The sequence below is a fragment of the Cygnus atratus genome, chromosome 1 (assembly GCF_013377495.2).
Source record: "Cygnus atratus isolate AKBS03 ecotype Queensland, Australia chromosome 1, CAtr_DNAZoo_HiC_assembly, whole genome shotgun sequence".
In the NCBI taxonomy this organism is placed as follows: Eukaryota; Metazoa; Chordata; class Aves; order Anseriformes; family Anatidae; genus Cygnus; species Cygnus atratus.
Window position 1 is genome coordinate 54,474,586 of NC_066362.1, and position 26,088 is coordinate 54,500,673.

General features: G+C 51.7%; 1 protein-coding gene across 5 annotated transcripts; it reads right to left on the minus strand.

The window, feature by feature from the left end:
- Positions 1 to 974: 974 nt before the first annotated feature.
- On the minus strand, positions 975 to 26,088 carry MGAT3 (beta-1,4-mannosyl-glycoprotein 4-beta-N-acetylglucosaminyltransferase). Of its 5 annotated transcripts, none has more exons than XM_050708420.1 (2): positions 26,047 to 26,088; positions 975 to 9,441 (listed from the first exon to the last, which is right to left on the minus strand). In XM_050708420.1, exon 2 carries the CDS (start codon positions 9,438 to 9,440, stop codon positions 7,935 to 7,937), a length of 1,506 nt encoding a protein of 501 aa, XP_050564377.1. In that variant the 5' UTR covers position 9,441; positions 26,047 to 26,088; the 3' UTR covers positions 975 to 7,934. The 5 variants fall into 5 exon arrangements, with proteins under 5 accessions (XP_050564377.1, XP_035407779.1, XP_050564375.1 ...); XM_035551886.2 differs by having other exon boundaries at positions 25,829 to 26,087; XM_050708418.1 differs by lacking the exon at positions 26,047 to 26,088 and adding an exon at positions 20,392 to 20,677.

The window sequence follows — 26,088 nt, forward strand, 5'->3', positions numbered from 1 at the left end:
TCCTGATGTACAGCCCAGACCCAGACTTTAGCCACAGCTTGGCAGAGCAACCGGCTGCTCCGGGGAGGAACGCTGGGGGTATGTTTTTGCCAGGAGGAAGGCACGAAAAGTTCACAGCCCAGCTGCTTCCGAAGTGGAGCTTTACAGGTTCTCAACCTCCAGCCCCGGAGCCGAAGGGGGGGTACGCAGGCGGCCACCGAGCTGCCACCACTCCGAGGGTCTGTGCCAATGGTGGCTGAGGAGGCTCAGCTTTAACCTAACAAATTAAAAATGCTGCTGGAGTATTTTTACAATTGGTCCGTGCATACCTTTGTTCTAAGCTCAGCACGACTTGTGTTCCTTCAGCCGCGTTTCCCCGCGGCTGGGTTTGCTGGTGCCTTTTTTTTTAATTCCCTGGCTAGTAGGATTTCTCTCCCAATTATTTTGCCATGCACCAGCTGTGTGCCGCAGCAGGTTTCCGGAGCTGTTCGGAGATCCTGCTTTTGTGAGCGCTGTAAGCTGTAAAATTTTGCATTAGTCTGACAGCCTCGTGGGCTTTCTGCACTGGCAGCGTCCGTGGCGATCTCGCAGCTGCTGGCATTGACCCCCAAGCGGGGTTGCACACACTGACCCCAGCCTTTCTGCACCCTTTGACCTGATGCATGCTGTGTTGAGGTCCTCCCAGCACAACTGTGGGGTTTTAGCTCATCTAAGGGGAGCCTGGACTGCCCTGGATTGCCACATGCGTGTACAGCCTGAGAAAGGCAACGCTGCTGTTCCACACTGCTTCTCTCCTTTCTTTAAGTTCAGGCACCTAACATACATTTTGTCCCATTAACTCCTGGGTCCTTAGTTAGATTTATTTCTGTCCCTTTTAGGGACATTTATCTGGTTTGGGTTTTGCAGTAGTTTGACGTCCGGTTCTGGGCAACGGTTTGAGCCAAATGCTTTAAAAACACTGACAGTCAAACAGAAGTGGGTGGATGTTTTCTACATTCCTTTATTTTTGCATGTGTGCCTGGTTCTTAGCGTCTGGGGAAAAAAAGATATGACTGATGATTTGTTGCTCTCTCCTTGGAAAAGGTCCAGACTGTAGAATAGGGCTAAAATGCCAGGAAAGAGCTTGCTGCATCGAGGCGGGCTTGTAATGTTTGATTTTATGCATTCTCTGAGCAACGTAGTTTCTCTAATTTGAGATCCTGGAGAATATTATCTTATATCTTTATTCGTCACAGCTTAGTTGCTCTTCTCAGTTTTCCTTATTTTTAGAAAGGTGAAGCGTGGCTCCCAAATTAAATCGTTACTGGAATGGATTTCAGCCAAGAGATTCATGGTTCAAGCCATAAGGCACAGGAAACATAAGCAGAAGTAAAACAATGGGTTTTTATTTTTTATTTCATTTGGCAGGGCGAGGAGTGATATGGCCTTGAAAGATTTGCGTTTTTTTTATGTAACTATAATGTATTTCAAACAACAGTAAGGACAGATTTCTCTCTCTTCACTTTGCTTTAAAAAAAAAAATGTTCAAAATGTCAAGATTCCCAATTTTCCTCAATTCCAAGTAAACGTCTGTGCTTGGGGCTCTCAGAGATGCTTACAGTAATGGCCCAAACATTTGCTGGAAGGGGCTGATCCTTTTCCCCTTTCACTGCTGTGCTTCTCCCTGCAGATGCCACAAAGGCGAAGCCCGTGGCAGCCTGGCCTGCAGCCAGGCTCCTCTCCTCTCCTCTCCCCAGCGCCAGCAGCTTACGGTCCTCATGTCAGCCTCTTGCTTCAGGGACCCGGAGCCCTTTCCCTGGACGGGACAGTTTTGTTTAGCTCCTTGGAGACTGTTTTGCAGGGACAGAGCAAAGCCCTGCAAAGCTTGCTCCCGGCTGAAGGTTGGCTGATGAGACCCGGCTGTGGACCCAGTTCAGCTGCTAAAGCAGCGAGGCTTAGGAAAAAAAAAAAAAAAAAAAAGCAGACTAATAATTAAAAATTAACTGTCCCTGTTAAACAGCGTATTAAGCTTTGCCCTTCCACAGGGAACAAATGTATCCAAGCAACAAAAACAAACAGCCAGCGAGCCAGGCATTGGTATCCTGACTTTCCAGCTCTTTCAATGATGCTGTAAGTTTATATTGAAGTCATTTTGTTTCTAAGCACCCTGGTGTTTAGAAACAGCTTGTCTGTCCCCCCGATCAGCAAACCTCTGCTGCAGGCATCGATCGGGAGCCAGCCAGACGGAGGGGCTGCCGCAGCACGCCTCCCCACCGAGCAGCTCTGCACGGCGCCCGCCGTAGGCGCTGGGCATCCCTGACACGTGGCGAGAATTTGGGGAGCAGTTCATTTCCAGGCAGGCTACATCAGAGCCCCTCCACGGTGCATCTCTCTCCCCGTACAACATCTGTCAGGACACTGAAATCCTGCAAAACACGCAGGGCTTGCTCAGCATCACGTGCGCTGCACATTCCTGGTTCGATACAGCACTTCAGGCTGCGTATCCATAACCAGGGTGTACGCGGCGTGTATCCAACCCCATTTCCACGTGTCCAGAGGGATGCAGGGGGATGACTCTGTAGGAGGGTGTACAAGGCTTGTGGGGGAGCCACGTGCCCCCGTGCCCAGCCGATCGTCAGCCCTGCTCCTGCAAAACAAGGGTCCCCACCGCAGACCGGCTCATGGAAGAGTTAATGCCTCGCTCACGGAGGCTCTTCCAGCTCACGCGGCAGAAACCGGTGCTTTCTGGGGAGAAAGGTCTTGATTTCTGTCAATGCCTTCTTTTAAAACCTTGTAGGAAACCAAAGAAATGTCATTTACATCGCTTCTTAAAATAATATAAATGTCAGTAAGAGATTTGGTACTGAAGGCAAGAAGAATACAAGTGAGAACCTTTGACCAAGTCAACCCTCATTTCTTAAACTGTCTTGCTGCATCGCCACCGGCCCAGGATTGCAGACTTATCTTCCCCTTTTGAAAAACTGCAAGTTCACAGACATTTCAGGGATCGTCTATTTTTAGATTGTGCCCTATTAGAGTGCACAAATAAGGCAATCAAGTAAGAACGCTATAAATTCTTCATAGGAAATTTTAATTGTGAATTTTGAGTAGCACGTTCGTTTCAGGCTCTTTGCTGCAGAAAGGGGGGCAGAAGCAGCAGAAGAAAGGCATTGCTTGCGGACAGCAAAACTCTACTTTGATGGAAAGTCTCCCAGAAGGGGGACATTGAAGGCATCAGACTGCCATGGAAGAGAAAAAGATGAGGGAATGGGCTCAGTCTAAGGATTATAAGGAAACTAACCTATAATGTTTATTGGTGCTACTTCTAAATGGGACCAGGAATGAATCTGAAGCACAAGACACTTAAAAACACACAAAAATGAAGTAGCTGTAGACTGCACGTGAGCTTGTGAATGGCCCTCGCCAAAGATACTGCTGAGGCCAGGTGCTCAGGAGGATTCAGGGCAGGACTGGGCTTTGATACAGAATAATGGGAACAGCCAAAATTACATTAGGTGGGTTTAAAAATAAGCTAAAACAAGGAGGTCACGCACACCGTGCAGAAAGTCAGCCACCAGAGAAACATTTCTGCAGGGGGGAGGTTTCGGTTGGGGCGCCAAGATTTCCACAGCTTAATTTGGAAGATGCAATGGGGAGGAGATGGTGGTGAGGGACCATTTGTGAGCGATGCTGGCTCCCACAGCCACCAGCTCTCCGGAAAGGCACTGGGCAGATGCTCTGCTCCCCAACTCGCATCCCTGTGGGTGCTCATACTCACCTGACGTGCAGAAGAATAGGTCTGATTTGGGCACACAAGTTGAGCAGGAGGAGCAACCTCCCTCACTCCATTTTCCAGTGTCCCCCCTCCTCTGCCATGCAATCAGAAATAAAAGCTGCCACACATACATGCCTTGGTTTCCTTTCATACTTTGCTTTTTTTTTTTTAATTTTTATTTTTATTTTGTCCTCCTTTTAAGCATCCCTTTAAGGGTGAAATGAAATCCAACCATTTACAGAGAAAATGATTTCAGAATGTACATTTGATTTATCCTTACAAAAAGTTCATTATTACTTGCTGTTTATAAATTACAGAGTGGAAAGGAGCTTTGCAGATGCTCTTTTTTTCCTCTTAACTTTTTTTTTTTTTTTTTTTTGGCAAGTCCACGCGTTCTTTTGCCAAAACAGGGCGTTCTGGGGCCACCCCAGTGGCAACACCACCAGTAGGTCCAGGTGGACCCCAGCCTCGGGAGTGCTGCTGGGCCACCTCCAGGATGATAGTGCATCATCCTCCTCACAGGAAGGAAAAAAAACAACAGTGGTTTGAATTCTCAGTTTCAGAGTATTTCAGTTCCCTTTTTAAACCATTATCTGTAGTCCCCAAAGCCTTAAATGTCAGTGTATTGCATCAGAAACAGCTCTCCTTTCTTGATGCTGGATTCGAGCCCCTCCTGAACCCCCCTTACCTCCAGCTCCCCCTCTCTTTCTGTAAAAAGAGCAAGTTTGTCCAATGCCTCAGAAATCAGAAGGGATGTATATATAAATGTAATTTTTTTTTTTTTGGTGGGTGGGGTAAACACAACAACGGAGGGATTCAGGATCCATTCTACCCCTCACTTCCCTCCTTTTTTTTTCACCAAGGCTTGAGGTCAGCCAGGACAAGCTATCCCTCCCCTCTTCACCACCAGTGTTCACTAACAGGACCAGGAGTGACTCCAGACACGGGGCTTCACAGTGCAGAGGCGTAGCAGCCACGGAGGTTGCTGGCAGGAGCAGTGGGACAGGGACAGAGCCCAGGGGGGGCATTTGGGAGGGGAGAAGACACCGCCATCCCACAAGGACACCAGAAAGAGTCACTGGGGGAACCAATACCCGTTCTGCACTAACACTTCCCCCAGCCTGACTCGTGCATTACCCGGAGGCCACGAGGTCCCCTTCGTTTATCCGCCACAGAGGCACGAAGAACAGGCCGCGCAACAGCAAACACCTCAGCAGGACACAAGGATCAGAGAAAGCAACAGCAAGACCGGACTCGAGCGTGTCTGTCCTTCCTACCAACCACACAGGCACAAAACCACCTCGTTTCTTCTGCCCATCCCTTTCTGGCAGCTGGCTATAACAACCAGCTCCGAGGAAGGCCGGGATTTTTCAGTCCTTCCCTTCTCAAACTTCAGTGCCTGGTTCAGGCTCGTTGGCTGCCCTGCACACCAGCAGAGCCCATGCAATGCTCCGGGCAAAGTTGCGCAGAGGGCAAGCCACCACCTTGGGAAATCGCTGTGCAAAAGTCAGCTCGCTAGTCCCCATCCCTCAAGGGATGCGACGGAGGATTTTTAATCCCAAGCACTTTAACTCCCTAAGGATAATAAACAGAGATTGCAGAAACAACAGGAACATTAACTGGGTTGGCCTTAAATCAAAAAATGTTTAAACAATTCTTGAGAAAGAGAAAAAAAAAAAGAATGCATCTCAGCTGTAAAGTCCCTTCCTCCCTCCACAACAGAAGCCTGTTTTAAATTTAATTTCCTAAGAATAAGGAAGTGAAGAAGTCCAGGGGGTGCACAGGGCCAGAGTCATGCAGAAGAGCTTCAGCGCTGCTCTCACCCCGCTCCAGCAGGACCTTCTCTTCCCTCAGAAGGGGAATGATGGAGCAAATAGTGGAGGAGAGGGGAAGGAGGGGAACAGGCAGTACCTTGGGAACAGGAGATCCAGATATTGCAGCTGTGGGCTTGTCTGATGCTCCTAACAGACAAAAGGCCTTACCCCAGCGATGAAAATGTGACTTGCAATGCACTAAAAAGTCCCCAAGGAGTCCGTGTACACAGGAAGGGCTGGTACTAAGGGAGAGGCTGCTCCTACTGTAGAAGATTGGGAGGTGCAGAAGATTAGACACTCGCCAGAAGTGAGAGCAGTTATATTAAAAACCCAGCAAATGAAAAGAGGGTCCCTCAGTTCTTCTAGAGGCATTATGGCACATGAGATGGGGAAGAAACTAAGACGAACTCTGCCTCAGTTTGATCAGAAAAAGATGCTCATCATCTTGCTGTTCCAGTCTCAGTCTTCTTAGGGAATCAAGATATTTTTGCACATGTTTTTCCCTTCTCTAGAGAAGGGAATAGAAGGGAGAGAGATGCAAAGATGGGATTTAAGCACACGGGATGGAACAGACTGGACAACAAGAAAATACAGCCCTGATGGAGTGAATTAATGGCAATGGAAACTCTCCTGCTTCAGCACAGCTGTCCTGATGTCAGGGTCATTCATCCTTATGATGACATTCTCCTCCTCCACACAATCCTCACTTCTTTGCTTGGAAGATGAGCCAATATTTCCACTGTAAGGCTAACAGAGCACGTTCATGTTTTTCACCCTCTTCCCACCGCAGACCAGGCTCTGGGCACCATGTCAAGCCATCTGCTAAGGAAGGGTGGTAAGGGTGGAAACGCCAATCTGCCTCCTCAATGAGCTGAATCAATCCAATACAGCGACAGGCCAGACCCTTCAGTGGCAAGCTCTGTGTGGACACGGGCCCACCAGCTGCAAGTAACATCATCCTACATCCCCTCTCATTTGAATGGCCCAGCCTGGAAGTGAGGGCTGCACATGCTCTCTGGATTACGTGATCATCCCAGAACAGTTTTTTGGCCCCAGGGGGAGTTTTCCCATGGCCCCTTTCTCCATGAGTTCCCTCACAACTTAAGAGCAGGCAGATGGGTCCCATGCTTTGACATGCTTTGTGTTTCCCCACAACACCCATTGTTGACTCAGCTTTGCCCTTCTCCTCTCCTTTCCCCTGTGGCAAGAAGAGATAGCCAGCGTGTGTAAACAGCAGCCCTGCAACAGGCTACAGAGGCAGCTAAAGAGGCACACAACAATTCTGCGTGTCACACTCTGCTATGCGGAGACGATGCTCTCCCTGAACCTCTCCTATGTATTCCCCAAAATGTCATCCATGCCAAGACAGATCACAGCTTATGGATCTCACCATTTCCTGAAAACATACACACCCAAGCCCAACCTATGCCCCCTTCCCTCCCAAAACTGGTAACAAACACCCACGTGCATACCAAAACCATGCATGTTAGCACTCATGCACATAGGAAACCATGCACTTGTAAACATACACTCCCACCATCTGATTTAATCCCCTGCAGCTTATCCCAGCCCTGAAAGAAGCACATACAGCAGGGAAGATGCTTCAGCTCCTGTGGGCCAAGCCAGTGCAGTGTTGAGTGGGCAGGGGTGAAAAAGGAGTTTAAAAAAAAAAAAAAAAAGGTTCAGCTTTCTCCTCTGCTTCCCATCTGCTTGCTCCAGGACTGGTAAAGCATCAGGCCAAGACACAGCCCAGGACAGACGCATTAAGTTTGTGGGAGGAGGCTGTGTACTGGGGAGAATACCTTGGAAGCAAAGGTTTTACTTTCCCCCAAGTACTCTGAATATAGAGGTATATAAAAAAATAAATGCATATTGAGATGCTTTTGCACATTCACTCATCCAAAAAAATGCCTGTGACACGCATCTACACACATGACCACTCACATCAGTTTGTGCCTGCTGACTCACACACTCACTGAACAGCCCAGACTCACATCTGTGCTTGCTCCGATCCACAACAAACAAGGATGGATGGGAACAGCTGCCCTCTCTCCCCAGCAGACCTTCCCAGCCCCCCCTGGAGGAAAACCCACCAGCTGGATGCAGAGATTCCCCCCAGCCAGCAGGAAGGGTCCAGGAGATGCAGGGAAGTCTTTATGCTACTGTCAGGGTAGGTCCTGCACCTCTCCCTCCTCCTGCCCAGGCCTCCCTTCAGCTGACCGAGGAATTTGTGTCCCCAGGCATTACCCAGGGAGAAGGGAGGAAGGGAGAGCAGACCATGGAGAAACAGCACACCCCACCTGGAATCAAAAAAAAGAAACAGACAAAAACACCCGACTCTTTCCCTTTGTTGTAAAAGTTCTAATCTCCCACGAGTCCCAGTAGTCTCACCCAGCCCCCTCCGCTTTTCGGTATGGGTTCTCCAACAAGTAGTGGAATCGCTGGTAGTTCTTGAGCAGATACTTGGGAGCATACATATGCTCCTTGGGGTCAGCAGGGGGATACTCCTGCGTAGTACCATCAAACCACCCACCAGTTCGGATCAGCTCCCGGATATAATTGAGGTCTCGTTTATCCTCATAGTCACCCCAGCGGGGGAAGTCCCCATTCTGGGCTGACACCAGTTTGAAGTAGATCCCCTCTGGGGTGAAACACCAGGAGCAGTGCCAGCCAGCAAAGTGGAGGGGGCTGCCCAGCGACCACTGCACCAGGATGTGTCCTGTACTGTTCTCATACTGCCGAAAGCCAGGCATGGTGTAGTATTCGCGGCGCCGCAGACGGATGCCGTCAGTAGCGTAGACAGCCTGCAGCATCCCCATAGTGCAGCCTGAGACCACCTCCAAGGTGCCTGGTTGCTTCCAGAAGAAGCCGTAGAGCGACTTGCGCATGTGAAAGGCAAAGGGCTCCGTCCAGCCATCATAGAGCTTGAGGAAGAGGACACCGTCACGGGCCGGGATCTCATCGGCATCATCGATGATGAAGACATCGTCCGGGCGCAGGTTGCGGAGGCGAGAGACGCCGTCCCGGGTGAGAAAGGTGCGCAGGTAATCATCAGCGATCCAGCCGTCCTGGCGACCGCCGGCAGGGAAGTGGTCCAGGAAGACGTAGAGCACCTTGTGGCGGATGTAGTCGTAGGAGCCATTGAGGAGCATCTCGCGGAACTTGAGGGGCCGCGGCTCTCCGTAGGCCGTGAAGTTCGACTCGCACACCACAAAGACGTCCACCACGTCTCCCAGCTCGTGGAAGCGGACATCCAGTAGGTCAAACTCATGGTTGATGTTGATAGCGTTGATGACCCGCCGGGGGGTCTCCCGTGGCACCAGGCGGTCCTTGGTGGGCAGGTTGGAGTACTGGACCACGGTGGGAACGCCACAGCTGGGGCCGTGCCAGCCCGGCAAGCACATACACTCCACCCACTTGCGCCGCTTGGTCTGGGAGCTTAGCGGCTTGCGAGCGGGCCGCCCCGAGGCCGCGCCATCCGCTCGCTCCTCTGGCCGCCCTCCCGTGGGTGGCTTCTCCAACACCTTGGTGCCTGGTTTAAAGCAGACGCCGCCGGCTTTGGTGCGGACAAAATATTCTGTCGTGTCTTCCGGCAGCACAAAGTTGGCTTTGTGCAGCTCTTCGCTGGCTCTGCTGGGAGGCAGGGGCTGGAGCAAGGGCGAGTGGGAGTACAGGGGTGTGCGGAGGAGCTCTGCGCCCCCTGGCTCAGGGCTAACCTGTGGCGTGACAGGGGCATTGTTCCAGAAGAAGCTGGAGACAAGGTTGGGACTAAGTGAAGCCAGGTCCCGGGGGAAGGTGACATAGGAAAGGGCCTTCAGGAAGTGCAAGAAGGAGATGAGGCAGAGACCAGCCATGCAGAGAGTCAGAAAGAGCTTATGGCGTCTCATCTTCATCCTGTGGAAAAGCCACAAAAAGGAAAGTCATGGTCAGTAATTACCAGGGTGCAAAAAGTTTATCGTTGATAGGAAGACAGGTTGGGGATGCCAGAAAGCAAGTACAAACTCAGCATGCATCTTTCAAGACTTGAATCCAAAACAACTCCCCCCACCCTCTGCCAACTTCAGTGGGCCTCTTGCCTTGGCTGGGTTATGCCAAGCTGAGCCTCTTCTAGATCAGTTAGAGCCTTATAATCCCACAAAGACAGGAAAGGTGCTGGTGATGGGCTAGAGAGACAGGAAATTCAGAAAAGCAAGAATTCACAATCTAGTGAACTCACCACTCTTGGCAGATTTTCCCCCATCCGTTGACAGAAACAAACACAGGCCTTCTCAGGCCTTGAATCACCAGAAGGTCAGGGGAAGATAAAGAGAGAGCAGAGAGCAAGAGGGATGAGAGGGAGTAGAGGGTAACGCAGTTGAAACTCAACCAGAATAAGAGAGGCAGTCTTAAGGGACTAAGATCATTAGCCAGGCTGCCAAGACCAGGAAAACACCTACACTCCCCAGATCTCTCCAATGTTTGCTCACAACACACACCCTAAAAAATCCTTGTTCCTAGGAAATGCTAGCCGAGTCCGTATGGGGAACAGAGAGGGGAAAAAAAAAAAAAAAAAAATGATTATCGCTTTTACTCTCCTCCCCTCTTTCTCAAGTCCACTACGTCTCCAGATGTCTCCCTTAGCTTCTCATTTTCTATGGACCAGATGGTGAGTTTTTCTGCATCTGGATCAAGGCAGCTATAAAAAACCACCTCGCTGTCTCTGCTGGTAATACACTGCCATCATGATTGATCCATGTCAAGCCAGCAAGAAGCCAGTGGTGTTCAGCCCTTTGAACAGCAAGAAATACAACCTTCATCCTCTCCCTATACCACCTCCCTTCTTCCAGCCCATGCCGGGAGTGTGGAGCTGCTGTCAGGCAGAAAAAATGATTGAATACTACAATCCAGAAAAATGACAAAAAAAAGAAAAAAAACCAACCTCACTCAATACTTCACCACAGAGAACAAGGAAAGGCATTTGCATTCTGCTGTTTAGGGAAGGCTGGGACGAAGACAGGCAGGGGAACAAGGTGACCTAAATGCCCTACGCAAAGCAGAGGCTGCCTCTCCCCTCAAAAGCACGAAACTCCCCGTGTGGAGGCAGGCAGAGCTCCCTCCACACCCAAGAAACCCACCAGTTCTTCCTCAACATGACGTGCTCCTCTATAGCAGTTCCCCACCACAGTCCTGCGCCCACACGCACGCCTCAGCACCTCCTTTCCAGGCCAAAGGTCCGCACGATGCATACGCCACACTCGGTGCCATCACTTATAAACCCTGCGTGGCACCCAGAGGCAGACCAAGCACCTGGCCCTAAGCCAGGGCGCTCCCCTTGCCCCCTCTGGGACTCCCCACAGCCCATGTGTGTCCTGGGTGGGAATGGTGGGGAGAAGTGCCTGGCCCGCTCCTGCTGCACACGAGGGGAGCGAGTGAAATACAGCAAGGCGCGTTTACTGATTAACTTGGGGAGAATTTAATGCTGAAGTGAAAAGCCATAAATTAGACAGATGGCAACTGCCCAAAGGAAAACATATCTGGGCTCCCAACCGAGGGCTCCAGCATGGACTTTGATAGAGGGGTTGTCCATATTGATGCCTTTCAGCTCAGCAGCAAGCATTTCTAGATACTTCAGTTGCTTTTTTAGTGAGAAAAGGCCATTCACTGGCGCTGCCCCCTGTGCTTAGGCAGTGGCATGAGGACTCCCATGTTAACAGGGTTGTTTCAGTGTGAAAAGGTGGACTGCAAGCCTGAAGCCAGTGCAGGAGTTACAGCTTTGCTATTTCTTAATGTTTGTTAAGGCTTCTGATAGATTTCGACACAGCACAGGGTGGCTGAAGGGCAGGATCCTGGCTTGGTGCACCCTGGGAAGCCATCTTGTCAGGCCTGGGGTGGGAGGAGAAAATGGTGCCTCTCCTCAAGGGTCCCACTGGGGCAAACCCTCACCTCCCACACCCACCTGCCACAGCCCGACTCCTGGGCAGCCATCTGTGTGGTGACCCTACCATGGAGGGCCTTGAGTTCCCTTGTTCAAAGCTGTAAAGGACAATCTTGTGCTCACTGTCAGCCATTCTTCATGAGGGTGAACTGAGGCTGCAGACACCCCCCAAGAGCATCTAATTGTGCCCAGGGTATTTTTATTTTCAAGGCTCAGTTAATGTCTTTCTGGAGCAGTGAGATCACTCAGAGTCAAGGAGTATCCAGCACCTCTTCCTTGCACGTCACCAGTTTTGCTGTCCCAAGGTGTGGGGAAGAAGCTGAAAAGACTAAGCGAGCAGAGGCTAGTAGGAGAAGACATCCCTTGCTGGTACATTAGTGCAGCTCTCTCCAATTGAGGTGTCCTGCGCTTCCTCCGAGGCATTACCTCAAGACATCAGGTTGCTGAGGCTCAGGCAAGAAGAGCTGGCCTGTTCTATTAAGGCAATCCCAGTGGCTGCCAGGTAGTGCTGGCTTCACTCCAGTTCCTATGGGGGACACAAATGCACAGCAACCAGCATCCTCTGGGCTGGAGCAGCACAGAGGACGAGTGCAGAAGGAAGCAAACACGGCAGGTCTCCATCTTCTTCCCAGATGGCTGTGATGCTCCGCATGCCACAGGAAATCCCAGACAGAGGTTCTAACTCCTGGCATTTAACAAACTGCTTCGCTTTCTGGGATCCGGTGTGCCATGTCAACATAGCAGGATGCACAGTTTTAGGAAGTAAAGCATGTTTTCCTCACTTGACATTTGCATACATCACTATCTGTCAGGCTCAGCACACAGCTCTGCAGCTCTTCACCCACCAGCAAAACTCAGCCCGTGCACGGCTGCGTTGTCTCCCTGCTATTGCAGTCTGCGTCTGGGAGAGCCGGGCTGGTGTGCACAGCCCTCCCCTGCAGCTCTGCCAAAACAAGCTGGCCCTGCAGTACCCTCTGCTGTTTTGCTGCCGACATTTCCCAGGAGGCAATTTGTACTGCTCAGTTGCCTTTGTTAGGGAGTGGGAACATGAACCCACTTCCTATCCCCCTCCTAAAAGGAGGGAAGCAAAGAAGCTGTGTCCTCTTCAAAACCTCTTCCCTAGGACCCACTCCATTCTCACATGCCAGGGATTCCTCTGACAGGGAGTGGAGAGAGAGCTCATCCACCCTTGGGTGGGCTGAGATGCTAAAAATCAGTCACGTATCCCTTCCCATATCCTCTGATCAGCACTGCAGCGAAAGATGTGTCTTTGAGTGGTGGCTAATTGGAGACAAAGGCCAGCAGGGGAGGAAAACGTTATTACCCACCTTCCCCATCCAGAACATTTATATGTGGCTGAAATGAGAAAGGAGGTACCAGTCAGGGAGACATCTCAGCTTGTCATAAGAAACCCCAGCTGCTCTGTCACAAAGCAGCCATCAGTTACCAGGAACACAGAAAACAGCAAGAAGAGATTTCCCTTATGACAATTTTGAATGAGGAGAGAAAAAGAGTAAAGTTGATCTCAGGTAGAGAGATCAAGTTGCTGTCAGGTTTAAAGCTTCCCCCCCCCCCCCCCCCATTGGCTTTATGTTCAAGTAGAAGAAAAAGTCAGGAGGAGCATGGACAGTCAGCTCCTTTAAGACAAAGCTCTTTAGGGAACATACAATTATAAACAACTTCAGCAATGTTCAGCCTCAGCAAGAGAAGCCGAAAGCTTCTTTTTGTAAGGGACCACCCTTGATATTTCCTTGCTTGAAGAAGATATGTGTCTACCATACAGGGGAATGGCTTTCAAAGAAGATAGCTAGAAGTAGTGCACATGACTTATTCCCCAGCACCTGTTACAGTTTTACTGTGCCATTATATCAAGTGACCTGTTAATTTATACCATCCTGAAATCATATCCTGACTTCAAGGAGCAGAAGAGATATATGCGATGAGATGAGATAATATGCGCAGCTAAGAGCTGGCAAGTCACCCACCCTAATGTTCTCTTCTGGAGGACACTGGCAAGAGGCCATGCAAGAGGCCGCTGGATGCACGATACCCTAGCCTCTGGCATGCTAGGGCACAGGACTCAAACCTCTCAGGACCTCTCCTGTAGTGACAGGGGAAAAAGCTGCTTATGAGGACAAGTCACAGCAGAAGCTTTTGGTGTTGTCCCGCCCCCAGTACAGAAATGCCCATCTCCTCTGCCTGGAGTTATCCCTTAAGACCCATTCAGTATCACCCATCACTCAGACACTTCAACACAATGCAATGATTCAAATCAGAGTCACTTCCACACTGCAGAATAAAATCCAGCATGACCTCCATCCTCCATCCCACACTGAGGGCCAAACCGTCTCCCTGCTCTAGCTATAGACAAACATGAACAGATCCTTCACTTCTTTAGCGATAGGTCTACCTTCCATTCACAGGGCACAGGAATCACATCATACATCAAGGTCACAGTATCTCAAAACACACCAAAATCTCTAATTACTTCTGATCTGCAAACACCCACAGAAGTAAGAAAAATATTTAAACTACTATTTGTTTACAAATTAAATGTAATTAGCTCAAGGACAGCAGAACTTTACTTTGCTTAAGGATAAGAAGAGAAAGTTATCCTACAAAGCTGAACAGCAGGGAAAGTGGAGAGAAGCAGGATGTACCAGAACATAGGTAGTGCTCAGCATTTCTCTCACGTGAAGGATGTTCAGAGATTGCAAGCTATGAGGATGTTAGCAGGAAGCTCTGGGAGGGTCACAGTACAAGGTGGTTTGAACACAGGCAGGTCCATATCGACTTCCAACCAAATTTCAGGAAGGTTCAGGAAGGGAACGCATTATTTTTCCACCACCTTCATTACGAGTTACTGCCCGCAGCACCAATGCAAAACAGCAAGTACTTCATGCTATGCATTTCCTTTGCAGCTTTGAGGCAATTGACCACAAGGTGCCACTGACTCACTGCCAGCACAATCAGCTGGAGCAAGACATCCAGTACAATTACCCTTCAAGTAAGGTCAAGCAAAGGGAGAACCAGGCTCTGTCTTAAGCATCTTCTCTCCCTTTCAACAAGGAGAGAAGGGGAGACATACGGTGACTGCTCTCAACCAGGTGTGGCCGTAGCATCTAGATGACTTCCAGAGCTGCCATTCGCTCACCAATGGGTGTCATCAAGCCAGGAAGAAAGCTGGATGAAGAAAAAACCTAAAGGGTGAATCTACACTAGGCCATGCTGAGGCTGGCCAGAGCACAACCGAGAAACCAAAGCATTGCCTTCCCCTTCCCACTGAAGGGGGACACATTGCATACATCATGTCAACTCCAAGCATCAGGTTTGTGTCCAAGGCCTAGCAATGCCTCAGCTGACCAGCATCATCTGTGGTCAAAGAGGAAAAAAAGGTGTCTCCTTTCCTATGCACTTTTGTAGGAAACCAAAGTGCTCCACACCAGAAGCTACGATCCGCTACATACTGAAACTAAGATGGATGCAGTGCAGATGCCTCAACTTTTTTGCCCCCACCCCCCGCCTTTTTTTTTGAAGTACCATGGCTGCCCACCTCTTCACCTTGTAAAGGAACAATATCTTTGGATTCCACACCTTCCAGGAGCTTTCACTGTTTTGACTGTTCTCAAAAAGTGTCTTGGCCTGCTCTTCAGTGGAGTAAGCCTTTGTTATTTTAGATGCCACATCCCCAACCACAGCAAGACAGGTACATGCTCTGTGATGATGCAGCTCTTAACCTTCAGTATAGAGCACATGAGACCTGGAGATGAAGTGATCTTTGTTGACAGTGTTCTGTCTCAAGACTGACCTTCCAGAAGTCACCAGAATAAACCAACATCTGAACACCTTCAGAGTCCATTATAAATCCCTTCACTTGAACAGATTGTTCTTACTTTAACTACCATAATACTAATAGCAGCATAATTATATAATTCTCCAGCCCCCGGTTGAAAAGAAGATCTGCTCAGAGAAGACTAGAAAACTCTACTGAAATCCAAGAAGGGCCTATGAGACACAATTTAATTTTATCCAAGTACTTGGACATCACAAGGGTATAGTACTGCATACTAAAGGAAACTTCAATCTCGATTTCTAACTCCACTGGAATCTAACAAATATTCTTCTTAGTGTCCTTCAGCTGTACCAGGCTCCCTGGTAACTAATCTTCTCTCCCCATCCAAGGCCAGTCCCACCATAGGAATTCCCATGGTTCTAGGGATGCCTCAGTACACTCTGATCCTTCAGATGCTCTCAGAAGCCACAATTTGAATTTCTTAGCACCACTATGCTAAGGACTCTCCACTGAAGGAAAAATAGCACTTCTATCCTCTTTTCTCCTTCACTTACACCTGATATCCTGGAAGGACTCTTCCTCAACTGTGCTTACTGCCTCCTCAAAATACCCAGTTCCCTGAAGAGTGCTGCGATGGCTCTGGAGATTCCATCACCTCTTGGTCCCAAGACTGGGTCTCAGGACATCAGAGGGTGATCTGAGGGGTTGCTCACTGCACTCTGTATGTACACACAAACCCTCCAAAGATGGGAAACCCAGCCAAACGCAGTACTACTGCTTCAAGCGTGCAGTGGTTATAGCAATGCAAAATGGAGCTTGCTGGTTCTGTTGCTTTCTGACTTGTGTCTTAGAAGGAAAGAATGCTCCATCATGAGACAAGGAATCCAAAAGGAAACTGGAATGAGACTACGCAACTGCAGCTTATGTCCTCAGACAGTCCACGGGATAATCAAAGAAGTATGCAAGAACTCCCAGCTAGTTTCAGTGTCTTGCAGAGCTGGGCAGGACACAACCATTGCATCAGAGGATAAAGGAAAATCATGCTTTCAGAGACCAAGTGATGCGTGTGGAAACACAGGCTGTGGTTTCATAGGTTCTCTCCCCTCACTCACTACCATCAAGCTCACCGCCATTCAGTTGTCAATACAATCATATCAAAGTTTGCATTGTAAGCCCAAATCAGCAGCCAATCTAAGTTAAAAATAAACTTTAAGAAGTGCTTGGGGATGGGAACAAGCAGTTGACCAGCAGAAACTTCCTAAATGATTTCAGAGGTTCACTTCTCTCACAAAAATTGTCATATCATACAGTTACATCCTCAGATACTTAGAGAGTCAGGACATTTTTTAAGCATGGTTCATCTAACCAAGTCTCCATTGAGGCTCCCATTCAACTGCCGTGAGCTTGATAACTTCTCCTGGCAGCATCAGGGAAGAAGAACATCTCAAGGAGGGATCTGGAAGAAGCAGCAGACAACTGCTTTCAAAGCAGACCCTGGCAGGCAGTCCACATATGTCAAGCAAGCGGGATACAAGTCAAGAATCCTGAGAACAGCACCAAAACGAGCAGCCAAGATTAAACTCGGAGCTGAGGATGAGGGCACACAGCAGACGTGCACCAGATCATGCAAGTGAGCAAAGAAAAGCAGGAGAGCTCCTGGGGACCGGGTGACAGCCCGAGGATCTGGGAGGTGCAGGTTGAGCAGACCAGAGGAGGGCGATTTTGATCTCCTGCAGGCTGGAGAGAGACAACTAAAGAAGGAATTAAGCAAGAAGCACTTGATGCTACAGTGATGGGCAGAGCACACAGACCCAGACAGAAACCACGTTGCCTCCAGCTATTTTGAAATGGGTGGCAGTTGTTTGTGCATCCCCGGGATAAAAGCTCTCCAAGTTCGGTCGAGGAGGGGAATAATTAAACCCCAGAAAGACAATAAATAAAGAGAGGCCATGGAGCAGCAGCGAGATCCTGGCGGCCACAGCGAAGAGCTGGCCCTCCATCCCCGCCCTCTTTCCTCCCCCATCCATCACCAACCACTTGGGGTTTGGCAGTGCTCTCATTTTCCCACAGTAGCCCATCTATTACTGTTTGGAAGAGCATTCCCAGACTCCGCCTTCCCCTCCTCCCCCTCTTTCAGGCCACAGGGGTCCTGCTTGGCAGCCCCCGGGTCCCCCTCTTCTCTGAATGCCTGGTGACCAGCCAACCCCATGCAAAAAGCATTAACCCCTCTTCACCGGGAACAGCCGGAGAAACCTGGCTCCATGCTGAGAGGTTTCCCTAAGGTGTCTCTCTCTCCTTCCCACCCCTGATCCCCTCCTTCTTTCCCCTTTCATTTTATTTCACAAAAACCAACCCCAGCCCTGGGAGCACTGCATCTTCCCGAGGACGTTACACCAACCCACGGGAATTTTTCTTGGACCAAGAACAGACCCTTATTTATTTGTCTCTTCTGCCTTTGTTCTTCATTTCCTCTTTCAAGACTTAGGCAAGACCTCGACACAGTGCCGCCCGGATCTCCCGCTGCCGCTTCACTTGGTTATTATTTTCGGAAGGAAAGCGCTGATAGGCAGGGAGCTCTTCAACGCCTTCCCCCAAGGCAGAAGCGAACCAACCCAGACACCCACCTCTGGAGTGGGCAAAGGGCACGGGGCTCTGCAGAGCACCTCGGGCTCCGGCGTGCAGCCACAGCCCCCTGCTTATGTAATCCTCCTGATTGCAGCATCGCAGCCCCTCGGATTAAACCCACACAAATCAAATCTTCGGTAGTGGCTCTGTGTCGGTAACAGGCATATGGCACCACGAAAAGGGGCAGTTTCCCAGAATGAAATCAAAAGCCTCCCAATGCACTTAACTCAGGGTCACATAAATCTCTCTTCTGCCTCCCACAGATGGCTGGATCTTGTTTACAGGCATTGCAGCAGGCCTGGGTCTCAACAATATGTTTACTTCTTCTGTGCAAACATCCCCTTTCACTAGGCAAAGCACTACCCTGATCTCCAGATTAAGCTGAGCACCCAGGACTGAGAGCAGGTCATCCTGGGCATCACACAGACCTCGATACCACTTCTCTTCCCAGTCTTCCCTAACACTGCCTTACTTCTCGGGGAAAGACGAGGAGGAATTTTTGCATTTAGCCAGCTTCCCTGACAGCAAGTAAAGCCATGTAATGAAAGAAAGGGGTTTGTTTCAGGCTGAGAACCAGGCCACGGTCAGGTGGGAGAGCACAGCTTGGCTGAGGGACCTCTGGTGATTATACGTCCAACTTCTCCCAAATGTAGAAGCCACAAACCAACAGCATGAGGACAAAAACAGGGAAGCCAAGCATTTCTGTTCAACAGAAGGACAGACAGTGTGGTTTACTGCCACCATCTCTTGATTACAGGCCAAGTTCCTTTCCCTTTCCCTCCCCTTTCACGTCTTCAATAACATAAACGTTTATCTTGAACTCTGTTTCTGACAAATCAGCTGCCCGGCCACGCCAGAAATGAAGGAGAAGAGGAAGGCACTAAGAGCTAGTGTATAAACCCCCCATGAGAGTCAGTGGTGAAGAGGAAGGACGTGCAATGCAGAGCAGACCACAGCCATGTTCCAGTCACCAGGACCACCTAAGCAGGAGCAGGATTATCTCACCTGCATGGCACAGCAACCTGCCACCACAAGGCAGAGGGCCAAAGGGGATGAAGTGCATGCAGTACGTGCAGCAATTCATCTTTGTGATGCTCCTCCGCTGCAAGAGCCTGAAAAAAAAAAAAAAAAGCCACCCCAATCCCCCTCTGCCTTCAACTGGTTGCTGTTTAGGGTTTAATAACTGAGAAATGATGGGAATTTCAGCTGTGCAGTTTGTACAGGTTGCTGCTCGATCACCTTGTCTTTCAAGTCAAGAGGTCCTGATGTTCTCTTGTAAAATCCGATGTGCCGTGTCATGCCAAAGCTAAAAAAAATAAACTTTTTGGCAGGACAACATGGGCCTTCAAAAACTAAAAGCTCTCAAGCCTCCGAATATTTCGAAGAGCAGTGCTGATGATCCCTGCCCTAGATCCATTGCACAGCCCTGCAATTGAGTCAGGGACCAAATCCAAGGACTAGATTCACTGTCTCCAGCTTGACATCATGTCTTTGCTGCAAAGACAGCACTCTGAACTCAGGAAGCCCAAGCCACAGAGATGCTCAGCAGAACAACACACCTGAACGGTGCAGAAACCAAAACTGCATTTTTATTTTTTTGTTGTTTTCAACAGAAACATCTACGAGGTGGCTCAGCTGCACAAAGGCAGACAAACATGGGCAGAAAGGAAACCCACAGCACTTCCTCATCACGAAGTGAGCGAGCCTGGATGCCTGACAAACTCCCCTTCCCTCCGCCCCCCCCAGCGCTCATGGGAAGCAAGAAGACTCTGTTCCAGAGCACAACTGCACTATAAATAATTGAAGAGAGACTACTAAATTATGCAAAAGCAATCCCGTCGTCCCCCCCGGCCAGGCTGAACGCAGGTGTGGTCAACCCTTGCTCCAAAAGTTGCTGCTACACAGGGATTTCAAGGCCACGGAGGCTCTGTGCCAACAGCACATCTACCAGAACACGATGGCCGCTCGCTTACGGTCAGACCTGCACCAAACAGCACGACGGGAGGTATTTGGGGACACCGGGCCGATGGGGAAACAGCAATTCCTTTGAGCCACCTCTTCTCCAGAGACCTCACATGGCCCCGGGGAAAAGCAGCAGCTCGTGTCCCCTCCAGGGGAGGCTGCGTGGTGCCACTTGCCCGTGCAGCGTCGGCACAGCAAGGCAGAGAGGAGAGAGGGGCTGCCTTGGCAGGTGAAAAGGGAACTGAACATGCTCCGGGGGCAGCAAAGAGGAAACAGTTTTGCTAGCACAAATAACGCGTGGGGAAGGCTGAGCCGAAAGACGGAATCCCCTCCCCGCTTTTCTGCCCCGCTCTTTTTGCCTGAGGGAGATGCTGCCTCCCTCAAAAATCGGGGCCAACGAGGTTTCCCCTTAGCAGTGGGGTCATTGATAACTGCGTGCTGATCACTCTGGGGTGCCGCTCTCCTGATTTACCCCGTGCAGCCAGCTCAGTGAGCTCAGGACCCCCTGGTACACAGCACCATCGCAGGCGAGCCCTTCCAAAGCCCCTACCTCTTCCAGCTCCCGCAGGCTCCGAGCTGCATCCGTGCCCAACATGCTCGGTCTGCGCGGGCCTCTGTCCTCCTTTTCCCTGGCGCCCAGCTAGAAGCCTTCCTTCTGGCAGAGCACGAACCGAAAGCCCTGCCATAGCCCTCTCTTCAGCCTCAGCACAACCCGCTTAAAATCTCAGGGCTCCAGCTTACCTTCCCCTTCTCTCTTAAAGGGCTCAGCATCTAGGAGAGAGACTCCCTTTCCTGCCTGTTTGCCACGCTGTCTTGCTTGCTTTCTGTGCGGTTTCAGTATCTGAATGTCGAAACAGGGGATCCTAACGCAGACAAAGTCAGCACGGCAGATACCTGCGCTTAGATCACAGGTTTCACAGTTGCCGAAGACGTTATGCAGTGGGTTTCATTTGCATTAGGTCTCTCAACGTGCTTCAAACCCGCTTGCTGAGGCTTTGGTAGCATGCAAAACACACACAAGGCAACACCCCAAGACAAATATGACCCCAAATCCTTACAGGGATGACAAAGTCTGATCATGCTCGCTGACCCTGGCCCAATCCGCAAGGATTTGCACACCAAGGAAAAATGACAGGGTGCTGGGATTATAGATTAGGCAGCAGATCAAGGAGGCGATAGCTGTGATGAGGACAGCAGGGTGCAAGCAGTGACTACAAGCTATCAATAACCCCTCAGGACCCGCAACCAGCCTGTGGGTATCCTTTAGGATTTCTGAGACGGCCGGCAGCAAAGCAAGGACAAGAAATGCCACGCTTCGGTCATCGCTCTCGTGCTCAGCCCCTACCTGTGCTGCTCTGGACATGTCCCAGCCTTGTTCCTTGCCTCAGTTTCCCTAGGTGGGAAATGGAAGCAACACTTTTCTACCTCCAACTAACGGGCTTTTTTAATTAAGAGAAGCTTAACAGGTTGCTTTGAGGCTCTTGGAAGGAAACCTTGTCATAAAAGGCAATGCACCAAGACGATCCTCAGCAAGAGGAGCTGCCCCCACTGCCTCTCCCCCCCCGCCCCGGACAGTCACATCCACCTCTCCCACTGCTTGCAGGTTTTGCTTTAGAGACTTCTGGCAGAGCTCAGTTTGCTCAGACACCACAGTCACGGAGGATTTTTGCAAAAAGCCTATTTAGACACTGGCCCGGACACTCCCTTAGCTGGGGAAACAGGAAACGTTAACCGAGCTCATCAAGCTGCCTATTCAACTGCAGGGGGGGGAATGTTATCTTGGTATGAAAGGCTGAGGCCCCCACAGCAAGCAGCTCAGGTGACTGTTGCTATCCTCAAGCAGAGAATAACCACTTCCTAAATCACGGCTCAAGAACAAGCCCTTGTTTTTTTGTAAGGCAGCCAGTTCCCTTCGTGCTTTTTCTTCCTGCAGCCCGCCTGGTGAGAGCTCAGAGCTGCACTCCCTTTCACCGGTCAGCTCTACCAGGCACGTTTCTGAGCACAAGAACATACCCACCCTGGTCCAGGCATTTGGAGGTACCTGTTGCGCTCAGAAGCAGCTTGGGGAAAGTAAAGGGTTTGCACTGCAGGGAGCGCAAAGAAATCAGAAAAGGAAGGTGAAGAAATCGTGCTTCTCTCTTCCTGAGAGCTGCAAGCAGGGTCCATTTCAGAGGGATACAGGCACGGGGTGCTCTTGCACAGCCTACACCACTGCTCTGACATGCAGCATCTCTTCCTGCCTCTTCCAGGAGAAGGGGGAGCTCAGCATCTCCGACTGCAGCTCTGCCCTGATCCCTGGGAGAAGCACCTGGTCCTGGCACCCCGTGCAGCACTGCTACTGCAGCACAGCCCAGCCCCAGCCCCACACTCCCCTAACCAACCAAGTGCCCCAAACCTGACCCAGAACCGCTCACAATCCAGGCTTAGCCCCGCCACGCAGCTCTGCTCAGGCTCCTCACGGCCAGCCTGCAGCACCAACCTGACAGCACGGCCCACATGTGCGCTGCAGATGTGTCACCACCTCCCTGAGAGCATCCAGGGTGGAAACACTTGGCATTCCTAGGATGCACCCCATGTCCCCTTGCATTGCACTGCCCCCTGCACACGCCCTCCCTAGATTTCAGACCCCACTGTTAAGCTTCATTGGAGTACCACAAGATGCCATCCTGTCATCGGAACAAATAGTGTGGCCTGACTTTGTCACACAACTGATGGGTGACAGTAGGGGAAAGCAGGTGGTGACAACTAGCCACACACTCTTACCTCTCCAGTCAGGGCTGATAACTTGAACCAGCCCTTCCGAGCACCTTATATTGACCTAAAGATGTGAAGAAGCCTCTTGTGCCAGTCAGTACCCCCCCGCCGCCCTCTCTGCCGGAGTTATTGTCAGCTGTACCAGCCTTCGTTAGCACCACCTCCTCCAGCTACTTCCCACTGATTGGGTCACGGATTCCAACAATGTACAAAGGGCTCATTTTAGAGCAAGCAACCCCACCTAAAACCTAAGCAGCCTTCAGAAAATAATGCTGGCCCAGCTCGCCCCATCTGTCCATCACCAAATTCCCTCGCTTCCTTCCTCCACCTTTACGATCCAGTGTACGGGGGGGGGGGGGGGAAAACACAAACATCAATTTTTTGATAGCAGGTGCACCTTAGAGATGCTATTCTCAAGACAGGAGGAAGCTCAGACACAACACACTGAAAACTCAGCTATAAACCCCGCCATGAGACAGAGCTTCTCTCTGCTTGCTGACAGGTCAAAGCAAGGGAGGGACAGATAGAGAGCTTGTCTGAACTACGGTGTCCTTCACGCAGTGAACACGCACAATAACACCCAAGCCTGCTGTCCTGACCAACTCCCAACTCCTGCACCCGCGGCTGCTTATACATGCCAAATTTATTGCAGCCATAAACCCTACAAAAGGGCGGGTGTTCTCTTGTAAGCGTACCCAGCAGGACTGGTGTGCACCTAGCAAACACCCACCTAAGCCTGTCACGCAACCGTCCCTTGAAGACATGCAATACGCATGTGACGCCCATCTGGCAGGCCACGAAGTCACGCCGTATGCAACCACTTGTGCGTGGGAACGGGAGGGGAAGGATAAACACAAGGAGTACGGGAAACGCACAAGCACACAAACTTCACACAGACGTTTCCCAAGCAAACTCGCCAAAGACAGCGGCCGCGCTCCTGGGGTACATTAAGCGGGCTCTGCAACAGCAGAGCAGCCCCCAGACCTGCTATTCCCGTCCCCTGTCGGGCACGAGTGCTCTAGATAAACGACCGCAGTCGTGGCCATCTCCTGAAGTGCAAATACACCCCCAATTTTCTACCTCCCCTCCTTGACCGCCTTGCTGAGGCAATCCTCACGCACCGCACAGCCAACTCGTTCTTTTCCCAAGCGTACCGACATCTGTGGGGAAGGACAGAGGGATGCTGCGGCTCAGGCCCCAAACCCCACCTGGTTCGGGCTCCCCACGCTCTGGGCACCTCAGAGCAAAGGGGTGCAGGCAGGCAGGCGAGGCAGCAGCTGGGCAACTGCACTTGGAGCGAGGCAAGAAAGCGCACCTGCAGCAAGTCCAAACCCCTCCCCTCTCCTAAGGATATAATTGCTGTATCCAAGGCATTAATAAACAAGCCGTGCAGGTATAACTGAGAGTCCTCACGGGGAGGGAATGTTATACCTCGCAGTGGATTGCTTACCACTGCTGCAAAATCACCCGAGGGCATAGAAGGGCCATAAATCTAGAGGGACTTTTATGACAACGCAGTGGCGGACTCCCCGCTTTGCTCCTGTTGGGCAGCTCGCGATGGCTTTCGTTCAAAGCCTGCTTTATATCGCTACGGGGAGCCTGCAGGCTCCCCAGGAATAGCTCACAGGACTGCTTCTCACTCAGATGATGTTCCCAGCACTACTACCGAGGCTGAAAATACAGCACAGGTGCTACAGCTGTGCTCAGGGAGCTTTGGAAACCGGAGGTGTGCTGGAGGGTGGGAAGCCCCTGGGTTTTCTATCCCCTCCAGGACAGCTCTTTGCTGTCCAAGGGTCAAGCAATGGTAGGTCCTGTGCAATTTCAGCTCTTCTTGGAGGAAGCTGGCAGCAACTGGGACTTGCAAGTGACTCACAAGCCACAGGCTCCAGCTGGACTTGAACACCACTTCTGAGGGTGGGACCTACAGGTCACGGTAGCTGCTCTTTGAGAAGGGGGCCCAAAAAGTCCCCACTGACTCACATCCTGCTGGGATGGGGCAAGCAGGAACAAGAGTAGGTGGGAATTTGAAATTCAGTTTGCACAGGGCTGGGGGTTCCTGGTGACTCAAGTCGTACTTGTTAGCAGCCGTGCCACGGAGTGTTTTCACGGGCTTGAACTTCCCACTCGAAGGGAGGGATTTGGCATTAACTGGAAGGCCATTCTCTGGGAGGGGACGTGCTCGGCACCCACACTGAGCTGCCCGTGCAGGCTTCTCTCGTGGCCCGAGCGCTGCCCTGGGGTGGAGGAGAAGTGCAAGACCCCAGCTTCGATGCTGGGAAGGAGCAGTGCTCCCAGGCGAGGCTCATGGAAACACAGCCTGTGGAAACCCCCGGAGGAAAACCCCAGGATGAGGCACCGAGAGGTGCCTCTCTCCATCCCGCTCCCTCCCTTGCTGAGCTGTCTGAGCAAGTCCCAAGCCGCAGCAGATGCCGTGTTTCCAATCACCCTTGTCACGCTCGCCCAGGGAGCGAAACTCTCGCAAGGACAGAGCTGCGCCAGCCCGTGCCACTCCAGCGGGGACACGCAGCTCTTCCCAGCCCACAAACAACCCAACACGAGCTGGGAGGAACTGGGTGCCCGCATCCTTTCGCGGCCAGCTCTCACCCTGGGGGGCTCGTAGTGGGTCTGAGGCGGAGACGGAGCAGGGGGGAGATGGGGAGACGGAGCAGGGCCGCTGGATGCTGACCGCACGCTGTATTTGTCTGTGTGTTTTCCCTCCCACGCACGCACTCCTGTTACTCCTCGCTTGCTGCAGGCTTGGCACGCAGCCCCAGCCCGTGTCGTGCCCCCCCCCGGCAGGCCGGGCCTGGGCTGCGGTGCCCCGGCCGGAGGCTGCCTCCGTCCCCGGCAGCTGCGGGCAGGGGGCCGGCGGCATCGCCTCCCTCCTCCCCACCGCCGCTGCTCCCTAGCGGGGGATGCTGGGATTATGGGGAGGGAGATGAGAAAGGGGGGGGGGGGGGGGGAACATAAAAAAATAAGCAAAAAAAACACGATAATATAAATAAATAAGGAGAAGGAAGGGGGGCGGGGGGGGGGGGCTCGGCGCTGCCCGCAGGGGATGACGCCGCAGCCACAACTCGCAGGTGGCGGCTGCGGGGAAAGGGGAGCGCTGGGGGGGGCGGGGGGGTCCCGCAGCCCCGGGGCAACTTCAGCGGGGAGGGTGCTCGCCCCCCGACCCCCCCCCCTCCCTGCTTCCCTTCCCTCCCTTGTCCCCCAGCCCCCCGCTCACTCACCCCCGCCCGGCGCAGCGTCGGTGCCCGCCGGGCCCCCGGCGGGGCGAGGCTGCCGCTCGCCCCCGGCCCCTCCGCCGCCCCCCGGCATGGCTCGGAGCCGGCCGCGGCGGAACGGGGCGAGGCGAGCCCGCAGCCCCCCGCCGCCTTCCTCCTCCTCCTCCTCCTCCTCCTCCTCCTCGGAGGGAGCGGAGCGGCCCGGCACCACCTCCTCCTTCTACCTCCTCCTCCCTCCGGCCGCGGGGAACGGCTGGGGCCGGGGA